The sequence below is a fragment of the Etheostoma cragini genome, chromosome 6 (assembly GCF_013103735.1).
Source record: "Etheostoma cragini isolate CJK2018 chromosome 6, CSU_Ecrag_1.0, whole genome shotgun sequence".
Classification (NCBI taxonomy): domain Eukaryota; kingdom Metazoa; phylum Chordata; class Actinopteri; order Perciformes; family Percidae; genus Etheostoma; species Etheostoma cragini.
In genome coordinates this window covers 4952044-4969420 of record NC_048412.1, presented here as the reverse complement: position 1 = coordinate 4969420, position 17377 = coordinate 4952044, and the positions used below count along the sequence as shown (strand labels likewise).

At 39.6% G+C, this 17377-nt stretch overlaps 2 protein-coding genes across 2 annotated transcripts in view; one reads left to right on the top strand and one right to left on the bottom strand.

Annotated features, from left to right (window-relative positions):
* Positions 1–1625: 1625 nt before the first annotated feature.
* Positions 1626–8497, top strand: mc2r (melanocortin 2 receptor). Its single transcript, XM_034873872.1, has 2 exons — positions 1626–1978; positions 7939–8497. Exons 1-2 carry the CDS (start codon positions 1626–1628, stop codon positions 8495–8497), a joined length of 912 nt encoding a protein of 303 aa, XP_034729763.1.
* Positions 8498–13451: 4954 nt separating this feature from the next.
* The window catches only part of mc5ra (melanocortin 5a receptor), a 51105-nt gene continuing 47179 nt past the window's right edge, over positions 13452–17377 (bottom strand). The window contains exon 5 of the mRNA XM_034873871.1: positions 13452–14837. Coding sequence (XP_034729762.1) covers positions 14275–14837 — 563 coding nt within the window. The 3' untranslated portion in view covers positions 13452–14274. The remainder of the gene's footprint in view (positions 14838–17377) is intronic.

Genomic DNA, 17377 nt, shown 5'->3' with positions numbered 1-17377 from the left:
AATATTTAAAATGTCTCCTGTAATAGATTAGAATAAGGTTGTTTCTAGCTGCAGCTTAGGTGAGACTGAAATCTCATGTCCCAGAGTTCCTTTCAAAAACATGACTGAATGACGTCAGTAGATTGGCAGCTCTCACCTGTGCGATGTGGAATGATGCCTTAACATCTTCTAGTCTACACTGATAGCATTTTAGTCTAATACAAGATAAAAGATTATTCATCCATGAAGATGAGAGCTGTGTTGGGACAAGCACAGCTGTGGAGATGATAGAGCTTGGGAGGCCCATCCTGGATAATATTAGTGCGCTAAACCTTGCGGTGGCAGACATCCAACTAATGTGACACAAACACCCTACTAGTCACTGAGTCAGAATGTGAAATAACCTTTGGTGAAAAAGTGGAGGCCGAGAAACTGCTGCTGCAGTTGAGGCTGAGATGAGAGCCCAGCTGCTCTAAGGCTTGGTTGGCTTCCAGCCTAGCTATCATTTCCTGAATGTTAGACCCAAAACTGATATCGTGGAGAGGGGGGTTGATTACAGGTAGGACAGACTGGAGTTTAGTTTTTAGTATATTTTTCTCAAAGGGTACGGTCTTCTTTCTCTGTGTTTTGGTCCACCATTGTGAGTCAGCAGTAATGAATTGTAGGCACAAGACACGATTAACATACCATTTCTTTAAATCTTTACTTGTTGGAAGTACCCAATTTCAAAGTACAATGGAACACAGCATAACCGGCAGTGACAAGCTCCCCCATGGGCAGACTAGGAGACCAACCCCTGCTGACTAACATAAAAAGTGTTAATAACTGTGTGGATTTAGGGTGGGAAAGTTGCACCAGACACTCAATTGTATAACTTGACAAAACAGCAAATACAAGCACTTTTATCAGTGGGTCATGTGCTAAATTACCATTGTTTATATCTCATTCTTTGATATTTAGGAACTCAACAGATAATTACCAAGATGAAAATCCTACGCACTGGGTGGCTGGATTGCTCAGTTGGTAAAGCGGCTTCCCATACATAGAGGTTTACTCCTGGACACAGTGGGCCCAATTCCAACCTGTGGCCCTATGCTGCGTGTCATTCCCCCTCTCTCTCCCCTTTAATTTCTTCAGCTGTCCTGTCAGTAAAGGTCTAAAAATGCCCAAAAAATAATTTAAAAAAAAGAAGACGCAATAGCGCACATATAAATTACCGCCACTCTGACCATTCGGTTGTGTTCATTTTAATGGGATAGTCCATTTTACTGTCCTTCTACAGTATATAAAGTCAAAATCCAAATGCTACATAAATCATACTGAATTTAGCATATGAAGGAACTATATTAAATCCATGCACACATTCAGCAGAAGTCCAAAGACTATACCAGTGTATTTTTGTTATTTTTAATTTGTCTTTCTAGATGACGCATCAAGCAACTATTCTTATCAGGCTCTAAGAGGAACCAGACAGGATTCGAGAAGACCAACAATTACACCCCTGCACGGTAATCTCATTGAACCACTTTGGCAATAACTGTCTGTAAGCCCTGGACAAATAATTACTGTCTGAAAAAAACCCTACAGAAAAAAATTGGTCATATATAATATGACTAAAAGGTGCTAAAACCACCAACCAGCTAACTATGAAGGCTACCACAGCAAATCAGTCGGACTGCCTCGAGGTGAAGGTCCCAGTCGCTCTCTTCTTCATTATTGGTGTGGTAAGCCTGGCAGAGAACCTGCTGGTTGTGGTGGCTGTCATTCGAAACAGGAACCTCCACTCACCCATGTACTGCTTCATCTGCAGCCTGGCAGCCTTTAACACCATTGCCAGCCTCACCAAAACCTGGGAGAACTTGATGATTGTGTTTGCCAATGTGGGACAACTGGAGAAGAAAGGTTTCTCTGAGAAGAACCTGGACGATGTAATGGACTCTCTGCTGTGTATGTCATTTATGGGCTCCATTTTCAGTTTCCTGGCTATTGCTGTTGACCGGTATGTATCCTGTCCTGTCTGCTTATGATTAGCTTGGATTCGCACAAATACATTAGATGAACGTTTTCTAGCATTTTAAACCACATACTGTATTTGACAGTGTGAAGGATTAATGTGTTTAATCCCAGCCCACTAATCCACCAGAACCCCCATGAAAGGCATCATGATGCTAAAATATTTAGTTTTGTTTTAATTCAAATTTGAAAATGGCTCCAGCAACTACAAAGGAAAGTAGAACGCATACTGTAGGCAATTAAACAAAGTTGATGTTATGTATTAACATCCTAGGCTCCTTGAGCAAGTATCAAGCAATGCTGTATGTTACTGTCCACTGCTCCCTAAAGCTTAGAATAATGATTGTATGTGATGGATAATATTGTTTCTGATAGTTCTTCTCTTTTAGAAACTATTTAAATGTATGCGTTAACATCACATTAAACTGTCATTAAGTGTTTTATATATTGGCTGTCATGAGACCATTATAATTGTGAATATTCTTTCCTTGACCTCAAGTCAAGTAAAACAATTTGGACTTTGTTTGATTTAACCTAAATGCTTTTATAACAGATTCATGAATAATTACTTTGACCTCAAGTAAAGTGTAACCATTTAGACTTGAGCATTAAGATGTCATAAAACTAATTAGACAAGTTTGACAACAGTGAATGCTAAACCAAAGTGATTTAATAAGTTTTGGACGGATAACGTTAGCTTTAGACCAACAAAGTTAGTTGTCAAAGTAACTGCTAACTATAGTTAGCTTCCCTTAGCTAGTTAGCTTGGTTAGCTGTACAGCTGTCCAAATAGCCAACTCAGCCACAGGGTGCAAAAAGCCAAACCCGGAAAGAAAACAATCTTGGTAGTGTACAGTAAAATTGGCCTCTTCCGTCTTGGAGGAAGTGTTTTGCCTCATTTGGTCGTGTTCACTAAGAACTTGGTTAATGGCGAGATAATTTGCGTTTATGGCGTGTCCTGTCTGCCTATGAATGGCTTACCCCTAACTAATCTAACTACTCTTGCCTAAATTCAATTCAATTCAATTTTATTTATAGTATCAATTCATAACAAGAGTTATCTCAAGACACTATACAGATAGACCACACTCCAGGTCCAAACATAACCAATCTACCTTGTTTGTTATTTGCTTTGGCTCTGGAGCCACTTGCAGAGACCTGCATAAGCATACTAATACCCAGAAGCCTCATGACCTTTCCAACATTTCAACAACCTCGTATGTAAACATAATAGTGTCGTCCAACAACTGGATCCAAAAATCCCCACAAAAATCCCCACAAACATATTTAAAAGAAATTGAGACCAAGGGATCTCAAATTGCCGTACCACATTCTCAAAGGATTTCAATTTGCCACTGAGATACAGATCCCCCACTGTAACAACTCCCTTTTCCAACCAATTCCTCCAAAAAAGGGGAAATCTACCAAAACATAACTTTGGATTTCACCAAATACTTGAATAAGTATTTAGATATAGATCCAAATTCAAACTTTAGTTTATTCATCGTATCCCCTATAGTTAGATAAGGTGATACATACCCTTCTCATCTCCGTGCATGCAATAACTCTGTTAAGTGATAAAATCATGCCAACATGTTCCTATGTACAAATAACAAAGTCACATAAGACACAACCATATTCAAACCACATACTAACTGGGGACAATATTCTCAAAACAAATCAGAAACACGCGCTGCGGAGGAGGGTCTTCCTCGTCCACACAGGATTCCAGGATTGGAGAAAAACGTGCTCTGGTTTATTGGCATGTCTTTAAAGATAATTTTTTGGGGCATTTCATTTTTTATAATAACTTTATTTTGATAGGAAGCTATCTTGCTGAAGACATGAAAGGGGAGAGAGTCAAGGGGAATGACATTCAGCAAAGGGCAGCAGGTCGGAGCAAATCTCCGCACATGGGCGCTTGCGCCACTAACTGAGCTTTACAGTCGCTCTATTGGCATGTCTTTAAACCAATCATAATCGTCGTGTGGCACTAAGCGCCGGACAGAGCCCCCAGCAGAATAGCCTTTGGAAGAAACGTATTTTGGTGGAACATGTGTATATGCAAAAGTTGTTTTAGTCGTGCAACAGAAATGTTGACAAATACCCTGCAGAGATCTGAAGAGCAGTTAAACATAGTCAACCGAAGTTTAAAATTCCAAAACAAAGAAAGCAGAAGGTACATCTGGCGGAATTTTCAGCAGCACCGGAGCAAACCCTGAAGTGGAACGTTGTGGATATAGACTAGCTTGGATCTAAGCCATTCTATGTTTTCCGGGTTCTGTAGAAGAGAGGAGCTAAAGTTATAGTCCTTGTAGTCCTGTAGTTATTTGTCTAGAAAGTACCTACCTATCAAAAAGGGAGTTAAAACAATGGTGATTGAGCATATGACCCACTGATGAAAGCGCTTGTATTTGTTGCTTTGTCAAGTATCAAAATCTCAGTGTCTGTGGCGACTTTCCTATCCCAAATTTAAATGGAGCGCACAGTTATCGATGCTAATTAAGCCAGTTTGCAGGGGTTGGTTTTCCCCTTCTGCCCCAGGTCGGAGCTTGCCTCTGCCAGTTATGATGTGTTCCATTGCACTCATAAATTGGGAAGGAAAGATGCAAAGAATTGGTACGTTAAACGGGTGTCTACATTTCCTTACTGCTGACTCACAATGAGGGACCAACAGACAGAGAAAGAAGACCGTTCAACTTTGTGTCCAAATAAAAATAAACATTAAAAAACTGTTATTTCGGGGTAGCTTTTTGGGACGAATATTTAGGAAATAATAGCCAGGCTTGAAACCAGCGCAGCTGTGCTCTCATCTATGGCCGTAGCAGCCGCAGTCAGGGCACTGCCAGCAGGTCTGGCAGTGTCGCTACTCCACGGAGAGCTTTGGGGATAACTGGCACTTGACATCACAGACCTGCTCACCCATTTCCAACTCATGCTTGAGGCTGGCTAATGCTGCTACCTTCGGGAGAAGGCATCAGCACCACAAATGACCCCCTTATTTTATCAATAAAGGGTGTCAATTTTGTATGGCCTTAAGAGCTTCTCTTCCCTGAACTTTCTGATGCTCAGGTTGGTTCAGATGTTAGCACTATTAGCCACGGTGTTTCAGCTAATACCGTTAGCAGTAAGGCGCTGCACAGGTCGGAGGGATTCAGCCCTTTTCTCCCCAGGTGAGGTGAATAAGGGAAAAGTGTCTTTCACACATCACACATCCCAGAAAACTCAATCATTCCCAATCAGCAGAGACAGAGAGCGTAGGTATATGTTAGGAGATAACATAGGCACAGGCTAATTACTGCTAATTAACATGCTAGTTAACTTTAGTAATTAAACCTTAACATCTAATGGACGTCAAAACTGTCTTTGTGATTTTTCTTCATAGTAGCAGGGCTGCCAACTCTCACGCATTTGCGGCGTAGCAACTTCAGTTTAGTTTAGTGGACTCGCTCTGCTGTGGGCAGTGACGCGTTGCATCCGTGCGTAGTCCTCCGATGAAGAGCAGCATACAGCCACCTCTAAACTTTGTCAGAGACCAGAGACCCAAATGGGCCTCTGTGTCTGTCAGACAGTCTGAATGAGATCCACCATATCAGCGGAGCAACGACATTCACAGCAGAACATGTTACAACTCTCCCAATCTCGGACAACATAGATGGGAGGAGTTATATTTTGAATGTGCACAAAATTGTAAACATGAATAGAAATCTGGTGAAACACATCTGAGATATACTATACTATATATATGATACTGCAACGTTGAGCCGCTATTGTGCTTCTCTAACCTCGGTGCATCTCTTAATGTAACTGTAAGGTTTAAGGATTAGAATTTATGTAAATCAGTGATTCTCATTCTTTAGAATTTCAGTAATCTTAGTTGAACCCTCAACATTGATTTAACTTTGGGTTAAATCAATGTGGTGAACAGGTCCAGGGGTCCCTGGTGTAGGGACCAGGGACCCCTGGACCTGTTCACCACAGACCCAAATCTTCTCAGCTGTTGCTGACATATGCTACTTTCTCTTCATGTGTCTCATTATTGTTGGCACATTGTCTGGGTCAGTTCTTATGTCATAGAAAGTTAGTAAAGTAACTAATGTAAATGCTGAATTGCCTAAAACCTGTTGATACTACGACAATGCAAATGCTCCTAACCCTACAGTTTTGCACATATCATGCAAGACTTGATTCCTCCATTTCTTTTGCACAAAACTCTCCAGAAAGTTCAATTTAATGGTTTATTTTTCTACATTTTTTCCTGGGGGGGGGGCATACCCCCAGACCCCCTAGGGAGAGGCCCATCCCCCCACATATAACAAATCACAATTTAAACCCTGAAGGATAATGATGCTGAAAGAGCCAAAGAAATCTCATTCAAAAATTTGGGGAAAAGTTGGCAGCTCTGTAGTTGTTAGAGTTATATGCCATTTATCAGGTTTGCCTTGCTCTTAACAAGCTCTTAATTATGCTGTTACAGTTTAAGACTACCGGGGGACTTCCTGACTTTGACACCTACTCAATCTATTCAATTCAATTCAATTTTATTTATAGTATCAATTCATAACAAGAGTTATCTCAAGACACTTTACAGATAGACGACACTCAACAGTTCTAGTAGTCTCCTCCAGAGCAAGCAACAGTGCGACAGTGGCGAGGAAAAACTTCCTTTTAGGCAGAAACCTCGGTCAGACCCAGGCTCTTGGTAGGCAGTGTCTGACGGCCGGGTGGGGTTAAAATAAAGAGTGGAAATAACAAAAATAGAAAAAAATAGTAGTTTGTAGCATTTCTTTGTAGTAGTTCATGGCATAGCAGGGCAGATGAACATGGCATCACAGAACATGGAGCGGGACCATGGCGACAGCTGCTAGCATGATTTTGGAGCCTCCCTGATCCGAGGGAACATGCTGGGGAAAAAAGAACATAAGGACTCCGGGGAATGACTCCCCAGAGCTAGGTTAGTAACGAGCATTTCTGGGACATGGATGCACATAAATGAAAAGATAGAAAGATTGAGGAGAGAGGAACTTAGTGTATCAAAAGAAGTCCCCAGCTGTCTAAAACTATTACAGCAGAACCAAGAGAGACAGGGTAAAGAGAGGAGCCTGGTCAGGCTAGAACTCTCCCCAACCAGATCCGGCTGTATGCCAAGTCTCCCTTTAGTTATATTATCTTCTTGATTATATGATAGATAATCATCTTGAGATAACAAAGTGTCTTGAGATAACTCTTATGATTTGATACTATAAATAAAATGGAATTGAATATATGTGTGGGTTAACATAACGTACATTTCGCATATCTGGCAGGATTTCTCCTATAGTTATTTCATTGATTTTACTTGGCTGTTTTGTAAATGTGTAACAATAAATGTTACACAATTACATTGTACTAGTTGGATATCATTACATACAAACACAACAAAAAAGCAGTGAAATGATTTGTGTGCCTTGCAAAACCGAACACACATTAATTTTCTTATAAATTTGAGTGAGCATTAGCTAGTATTTTATTCTATTTGTTTTAGACTTGACAAAGAATGCATGGATCCAACCAACAACATAGACCGGACAAACACAGTCATGTGTCAGTTCTCAGCGGATTTTAGTCATTAATCCTTCAAACTGTTACACAATGCCTGGCCATGACATGTAGGCTACTGTTCAAGTTTGTTTACTTTTTCTCTTGTTCTCTACAGGTTTTGAATCAAACACAGACATAGATACGCCCTCCAGGCCCACAAGGCCCTTTTTTTCTTTTACAGTGAAATACATCAACAATACATTTAATAAACACACCACATCATTTTGATTACAAAATGGGTTGACTAGATGTAATTTTGACTTATACAAATAAATATTAGCACCCAAGCGTAACTCAACACTTAAGCACACTCAGCACTAAAGGATTAACTAAGCAGATAATGAAATGATTTGTTTTCACTTCCAGTTACATCACCATTTTCCATGCTCTTCGATACCACAACATCATGACAATGCAGCGCACAAAGGCCGTCTTGGGTGTCATCTGGATATCATGTGGGGTGTCAGCTGTGCTCATGGTGAGGTTCTTCGACTCCAAGTTGATCATGATCTGCTTTGTTGTTTTCTTCGTTGTCTCCTTGGCAATTATCTGTTTCCTCTACATCTACATGTTCATGCTGGCACGCATCCATGCCAGGAAAATTGCTGCTCTGTCCACCAGCGGCAGAGGGAAGTGTCGGCATCAGCGGTGGTGGGGCAGCAGCATGAGAGGGTCCCTGACTCTCACCATTCTGTTTGGGGTATTTGTGGTATGTTGGACACCATTTTTCCTCCACCTCATCATCATCATGGTGTGCCCCATGAACCCGTACTGTGAGTGTTACCGTTCGCTGTTCCAACTGCACGTGGTGCTGCTGATGAGCCACGCTCTCATCGACCCAGCCATTTATGCCTTCCGCAGTGCTGAGCTCAGGCACACCTTCAAGAAGATGCTGCTTTGTTCAGACTGGAACTGGTCCTCGTAGCAAAACTCAATGCATACTGTTTATTGTACCCTTTTTATCCACAAAGAATGCTCTGTTGACTGCTTTTCATTTATTTAGTGGCATTTACAGTGTAAGTCAACTGCCAATGAACAGTTGCGGGTGGTCAAGCACATTCTGTAGCCAAAAGTTTAAAAAAAGTCTAATTTTCCCACATGGTATTTGAAGACAGCTAAATCAAGAATACTGCCACCAGTACATTTGGTTTCATTTGTGATTAAATAAGCACACTATTCTGCGTGTTTGCATGCTCCTCTGATTGTTTCTGTGTATGTATTTTTTTGTTTGTTTTCTTTTACGTTAGATAACTGCCATCATGCTTTTCTCTCAGGACTTGGATGTGCTTTCTAAATCTTGTATAAAATGATAGATTTACACCACATTCACATGGAATGTATATTTCCCAGAACCTATTTCAGGACTACATTTTTTTTGCATGGATCATAACCTTGTGATTTCCATCATTCACAGCACAGTGTACCACAGCTTCTGATGCAAACAATATTATGATAACCATTTTACCATTTGCTTTCATTCAGACAACTTAAATATTTTTAAGTAACATACCAATGACATTGGTCATTTCAACTGAAACTCACAATATTTTGGCATGCCATACCATTTTATTAATTAAAATGAGATATGTTACAGCTGTTTATATTGTCTCAATGTAGGCCTAAATAATTGTAGGACTGAGCATGCAATTATGTATTGTGTGCTCTTCACCTTCGTCCACTGTAACATTAAATTCTGTGTTTTTGCTGCTGTTACTGTGGGAACAAAAACTGAATACTTCACAATGAACAATAACAAATAATTTGGCATAATTAACCCACAGAGTGGGCTGTGAAGCTATTTGTACATAATTTTAACATTTCAAGTGTAAAGATATTTACCTAGTTTAATACAGACCATAGGCAGGGTTATGTGGTATGACTAGATCATTTGGTAGCTCATTGACAGAATAGAACAGCAATAAATATGTATTATGTAGATAAAAGGCACACACAGAAGAGTGAATTCAAATCATAGCAGAAACGGCTGTGCTACTGAGTGTTGGCAGATTTGACGCAGCAGGCAGGCAGGGCATACTGCAGTGACCGAAATTGGCTGTTGAAAGGTGATGCCATCCAAAAGTTTAGTTGGGTTGTTAAAGGTCAAAACATAATTATGAAAGTGATCTGCTCAACAGTGAATTGATGTAGTTTAAGGTAATATTGGTTTTAAAACCTCTGACAGACTGTGAGCTTGTTGTGTAGCGCCTCTTTTCATCTTTTTCATTGAACACAATACATGTTTGTTTTAGAGCGCTTATACACGTTTTTGACAATGTGTTCACATAGACAAGTGGCTGCAATGTGATTGCCATTTTCACCAATCCTCTTTTCTAAAAATGAATAATAAAATGAAATGAAAAAAAATCTTGTCTTTCAAAATGACATTCATTTTTTATTAATTTATATGACTAACCAGCATTTTTATTTGCCAGATTCCTCTGCACTGACTGAGGAGGTGAAGTTTTTAGCCACAGCCAATGCTGACTCAGGTAAAATCACGTGTGGCAACTTACTATTAGGTCCTCCTCAAAACTTTCCCTAATTGTGTTGTCTTCATTCATTCATTTAGCCATGGCTTTAGAGTTAATTTTTTATAACTTTTTAAAGCAACACTGGGTGTGCAGGGTAGCCATTATGGTCACTTGTGGTCAACACGTACAGTAGGGGTTGCACAGACTAGTTAATTTGTCGACTTCACTGCTCCACAATGACGTTTTGAGCTGATCACGTGGTTTTGTTACAAACAACTTGCCTCAGGGAAAGCAACAGGTGAGAATGTTGCCTCAGTGCAGCAAGCTAGCAACGGTATATCAAGTGTGTCAAAATATTTCACTAAAGATGACGACTGTACCACTGTCACCCACTGTGTTTCCCACAGGTTGAGAACTTAATTGTGTGGCACATGTGATGGCGCAGTGTGTGATGGCTGGGTTTCAGTAATGAACTAGTCAAACAAAGGTTTATGAACCATTTGTTGAAAATAATTACAACATAACATTAATAAATAATAGAAAAATAAATGATTTACATTTTAAACAAACCAGACTGAAATATGATACAGACACAGAAGAAGTGTAGCCTTTGATGTGCTTTGGTTGGTTTTTCAAATAAATGTTATGGTTTAGCAGATAAGCCCGGAGCCCAAATGTTATAATTAACAACTTAGCCTTAAACTATACTATGACCCATACAAACGGTTACATGTCATTATAAATCTCAACACTTTCTCCTCCTAACTCCAGTTAAATCAAATTAGATGAACGCTATCTAAAGTTAATTCTTGTTCATTTAGTTTGTTATCGATCATTGTTCATTTTTTGTCTTTTAATCTTTGTTTTGGGGATCGTAATAATGTTAAACAGGTTTTGCAGCACACAACGTTACATGTTTGTGTTGTCAAACATTAAGATCTCACTTGAACAGATCTTTCTTATTTAAACAATTCTGAATTGTTGTTCGGGCTCATGTCCATAAATCCAACGGGACACTAAAGGCTTGGTTAGCAACAATAATCTCTGGTTAGCGGTTAACTCCGTTATAAAGATATACAGCGGAGGAGACTACCGCGTAGAAGGTGAACAAGATAACAACAACATGATTCATTAGTAAAGTTAATCTCACCTTGGAAGCCACAAAACCACAAGCAGCACGCTACTACTACAGCCTCTGAGCTGGAAGTGAATCGTCGATGACGCTTTGTCATGCACGTGGCATGCAACTTCACATTGTAGTCTGGTTGGGGCGCCCAAATAGAACCTTTATAGGGGAAACACTGGCAATTGCAAAATTTGTCAAAAATGCAGCTCATTTGGAACTTCATTTGAAAGCCATATAACATTTGGCTTTCAAATGAACTAGCTGTTTTGATTTCTGCTACATTCAAGGACTTTCGGAAGTCAGATGTTGGGGTAAAGACAAGCGGGAGTTACAGTGGGCTGTCGGAGATCGGATTACTGGATCATGGCATGGCGCCCAATGCAGGAGTTGTGAGTAGCGCTACACTTTATTGGCCATTAAAATTGTGTACGCACATAACTAGGCATAATCACAATGCATTCGTTGCCAACAAAAGCGGATAATAGACTGTAAGGGCAAACTTTTTATAGACTGAATTAAAATGGAAATGAGTGACGCACACAATTATAGGGACAGGTGTGTATAAAGTTACTGCTGGTAAACCCAGTAGTGTGACGTGGGTGTTGAAGCAAAAACTGAATGTCAAGCTCAGTGCAAAAGTGCTTGCTGATAAACTAGACAGGTTGGAAAAAGCTAGAAGGGCTAAATGAAACAAAGCAACCATCTTAATAAAATCAATAAAGGGGGCTCACATGATGTAATGCCAGAAGGCTCTGCATCACACAGCTACATTGAGTATGTCGAAAGGCTGTATACAAATTCTACAAAATGTTACAGAAATAGACATTTACATACACAGACAGGAACAGATAGGTCCTGTACAAAAAATAATCAAATTAGATAATAATCAAAGTACAAAGCAGCCCCAGATACTTATTGACATTAGAAGACAAACAATGGCAAGCTGACTTGGCAAAATAATAATATAACGCTAATTCCGGAATACTCCAGACCAAAACAGATAAAGCATGACAAAACTTCTTTATGGAAATGGGCCTTTATGATGTGATTCAGCAGAATTTAAAAAAACGCATAGATGTAAGGTTTCTGCGATGTGTAATGTGCGAGTTATGGGCCAAACCGCGTCTACGTTTATTAAAGCGTCCCCTAGTGGTCCACATGTGTAATTTTAGGTACGCAAATTTTGATGCATTTGTACATCTAACCTATACATTTGAAGTTATTCAATTTAGTGTATGAGGTCAATCCCCCAAAAAAATGTTGGGGTTCAACAGGCCACACCAATATTAACTAGTGGGTACACCATTGTAGGCCTGGCCTCAGGAGTGTCCCTAGATGGTGCCCTCCAAATTTCATAAAAACCAGACAAACATTTTACATCTGTAGCACTCCCTATAGGCCAATATTTGCCAGATATGTTTGCAAGCCTCAAAGTGCCTTGCCAAACAATAATCTTAAGTTTTGCATTTATTCTTTGGCCAAGTAATGCAAAAGTGTTTGCAGCTAGTTACACAAATTAGTTCAAACGTAATTTGCCCTTTTTAACTGATTTAAATTCTTTTGATTAGATTTTTGTCCGGTTGGTCTTGAGATGCTATGTGTCAAGTTTATGCAGATTGGACGCTTGGCCTAGGAGAAGTTTTTAAAACTACATTCACAATAACCTTTTAGGCTGTAGCAACACTTATTTACGGAAATTTAAGATAAAGAAGAAGAAAAAAATAATCCACTGGTACTGGGCAACTACATTGCCTTGCCTACGTGGGTTCCCAGCCCCCTCAGGCTTGGACCCCTAATAACAAAATAAACAGCTGTTAACCAAATAAGCATAGCTATATGTGACAAAACAATAGCACATTGTATATGTCCTTCCACAGTACATGGCTTCTTAGGAGACCTCCAGAAAGCTCAGGTACTTTCCCCATTTTCACTGTAGACATCTAGTAAACAGTTTGACATTTTTTCAAATGCCGCCCCCTAGCCATCTCACAACCCCATTCTTGGATTTACAGCTCCCTTTCATTTATGTAGCCTCTTAAAAGAATCTTTCTCGCTATCATTAAGGAGAGTTTGGACCCAGCTTCTTATGTGCTTATCCAGCCCGCTTAGGATTGATCCATCTCCTGGAACAAACGGAAGCTGGGTCCATGCAATCTGACATAGGTTATCATGTATTGTTTAAAAACAAGGTATTTCTGTTAATGTATACTGTAGCCAGGTTAGGAAAATATTCGTTCCATTTCTCATTCTTTGTCTCTGTGAAGAGGTCAAGACGGACCTTCCCTCTCTGTTCCTCTGACTCGTACGAATTGATTAGGTCATATCTATCATTTAGCGTACATGAGGCAGCTCATTATTCCCACATGAAAGGTAACGGCAATCCCAGCCTTTGGGAGCCGCCCCTGCTGGACCAGAATTGATTAGAATAAAGAATGTGTGTTCAGGTAGTTTGAATATGGGTAACACCAATTTGGTAGAATCCTGTGGGCAGGTTTGGCCTTAAGTCACATGGATTGAGAAATTAAACCTTTTCTTTTGATGACATTTGACCAATAAGAAGAGTTTTCACTTGAGGAACCGTCCTCTACTCTAGGGAATAAATGTTGTCATTTAGAAATATTCAGGACTGATCTGATGTGACTCCATCAGGGAGAAATAAGGATCAAGTCTGCTGCCAGCTACCGTGTTATGTTTTAAGTCTTTTTGTCTTTGTCATATCATTTTCATCAAGCTGTTTCATTAAACCTTTTGTTAACTCTAGTCTCTCTCCTTCCTCCTCAAATCAAAGAACACATGTAAGTTTTTAGTATCCCAGTCCAAAATTCCTGGACCTTATCACAGGACCATAGGACATGCAGTAATTGGTCGTCCTGTATCTTACATTTCAAACAATTTGGTGTGTCTTTCAAACCAAGTCAATCTGTTGGGAGTCCAAGAAAAGCAATGCATAATCCGGAACTGGATGAGTTGTACCTTCACATAGCAAATGTCCTCTTTCCTCATCAACCAGTAATAATTACATACCTTTCCCATGTCTTCTTGAGGACTGAACAAGCTACAATCCATCCTACAAATTCTGTCAGAGGTCTTCTCAGGCTTTGTCTCTTAATACTTACCTGTCAGTGCACAGATGTTTCTCAGGCTGTAACAACAGACAATCTCCTTAAAAGTTTTCCTCATCTCCTGACTCCTGAAAGCATAGATGAGCGGGTCAATCACAGAGTTACACATGATGAGGATAAGGTACATGTTGAAGTGCGACATGAAGCACACGCAGTAGAGGTTGCTTGGACATGAAATCATAAGGATCAGGTGGAGGAAGAAGGGGGCCCAGCAGACAATGAAGATCCCCAGCAGGATGGTGAGCGTGATGGCCCCCTTCATGCTGGCCCGCTGGTGGATGGAGTTGTAGCCGGGCAGGGCAGCAATGCGCTTCACGTGTGAACGTGCCAGCATGAACATATGGCAGTAGAGGGAGGCCATGATGAGCAGCATTGCAAAGAACATGGAGACCAGGCAGATGATGACAGGGGTGGTGTCAGAGTAGATGATGAAGACGATCCCGCAGCCTGTGCAGAAGGACCAGATTCCCCCGATAATGTAGCCGGCTCTCCTCATTGTCATGATGTTGTGGTATCTCAGTGCATAGAAGATAGTGATATACCTGTAGATAACACATATTGATATCTGAAATGACCTAACTAACATACTCTTTTCTAACAATGTTACCAAGCCACTGAGTAAAAAAGAAAAAAGCAGCACACACATTTCCCGGACAATAGGGCCTTCGCCAAACATTATTTGGTGCTCAGTAAAACACTACATAACATTAACAAATAATTGAGAAAGAAATAACTATTCACATATTAAAGAATTAGAATTAACTCTGAATGGTTTGTCAAATATTACGGTTTAGCAGATAAAATACCTGATTTCCCGGAGCCAAAATGTCACATGTGTTAAGTTACGTAGAGTCTATGAATCGCTGCCGACCGTGTGGCTACAGCTAAGCTAACGTGTACTACAGAAAAAGCAGTTTTCATCAGTCTCAGTTCATTTAGAGGTCAGTTAATTACCGGCTGCCATTCAGGTGCTGTAGATCATCAGTTCTGCATGCTTTTGCTGGCAATCACGACAGCTTTTTGAACAGTTTCTTCTTTTTAACTCGTTTGTCGCTTGTCAACTAATGTTCCTGTCACTTCCCAATGTGAGTCGAGTGAAGGTTTGAGTTGCGCATGCTCAGATTTAAACTGTTTACTGTTAACTGTATACTGAAATATGTGAAATACATGAAATATTAAACTTTTCTCATTACAAACAATATTAGAAGATGGGAACCTTTTAAAAACGTTTTAGCTAGCTATGATTGTTTCATTGCTAACGTTAGCTCAAAACGTCCTTCAAGTGATAGCCTTTGTTGTGTTTGATTGCTAGTTAGCAGCAAAGCTAGCAGTCATTTCAAAAACGTTTTTTGCAAGCTATGATTGATTAGTTGATTGCTAACATTGGCTCAAAACACAAATCAACAGACAGCTTTTGTTGTGTTTGCTAACTTGTAGCCAGAAGTGAACCCACTTGGTTAAGTTGGTCCAGTTTTACAGTATTGACATTGCAGAAGTCTCTTGTTAGCATCTTACATGCTACTTGTGGCAAAGTGACGCATGCACAACTCAAATCTGCACTCACCTCACAATGGGCAGTGACAGTTCCTCTTTATTTACGATGTCTCCTTTTAAAAGACCTGGACAGAAACTCTGCAGGTCACAATGATTCCGCCCACTTTAACAATTGTCCGCTTTAAACAGCTGCTTGTCATATACAAATCTTTACTCCAATTTGACTTGACAGTTAAGTTGTTAACCCTTTAATGACTGGGAGACTTGTCTGCTTACCCTTTGATTTGAAATGTGTTTCTATTTTTAAGTCTTGTTTACTAAACAATGGGTGGAGGTAGTGTTTGGTAAGTGCATACTGCTTCAGGGTTTTGTAGAAACATGGTGAGATGAAGGGTGCTTTTGAAAAGTATGAGAATTAGTTTAAATAATTGCACTGCAAATATGCGAGTATGCGATATGAGTATGATAACATGTTTTACTACTTATAGATATAGGTAAAAAGTACTATAAAAATGTTAAATTGGGTTTAGAAAATGGTTAAAAAATATGATAAAAATATGTATATTTTCTTTCTTTGTGTTTAAAGGTTTTTCACCTGCTACTGCTACTAAAGACTAAACTGTTGAGCATATTTAAGACCAACGAAAATCTAAATGCCTTCCTGAGCTGAAACAATCATTCAAATGGAACTTTCAAATTACCAAAATAAAAAGGAGGAAAAAAATTGAGGGAAATCCAGTTCTTTATTTCGGATTGGATGCATCAATCCCTTTCAAGTGGGAAATCTGCACAAAAAATTAGAAGCGACTTGACATCAACCTTTAAGTATACTATGATCCAGACGGTTACATATTCTAATAAATCGCAACACTATCTCCTCCTAACGCCTGTTAAATCATATTAGACGAAAGCCGTCTAAATTTAATTTTTGTTAATTAGGGCCCTAGCACCGACAGTCGGCCAAGGCCCTATTTAAACTGAAGGAATTCCTTCCTTCCTTCTTTGTCAAATGTGAGAGGCTCAACATACTCAAAATCTCAAAATTGGCGGTCGCATCAGCCTGGTGAAAGTTTCCAGAATTTCCGTTGTACTTTAATTCAATTCAATTTTGATTATAGAATCAAATCATAACAAGAGTCATCTTAAGATACTTTTTAATGAATTCCTCCAAGAGATTTTATCTGATCAACTTCAAATTTGGTCAGTACCATCTTGTGACATTAAAGATAAAAAGTTATTAAAAGAGACTTTTTGTCATAAGGCATGGCCGTGATTGGCAAGCCCTTTTGTGCGTTTTGCCATCGAAACTGGAAGTGGGTGTGAATTGAGTGTACATTGTCCAGTTTTCTCAGAAGAGTCAAACCCTGAGGACATCTAAATATTTACTCAAAGTCATAGCACCCCCTTGTTGCAACAGGAAGTAAGCCTAAAAGTCAAGGTACTATACCTCTTAAGTAACACTTGAAAATATATGTTTTTCTCGCCTAAATTTTTAGCCTTAAAAAAGTGCTGCTGTTTCCACATGCTTTGGTCCTCTGGGATGATCCTGAGTTCATTGGGAAGTTAACACTCTCAACTTGTTGTTTCTAGTG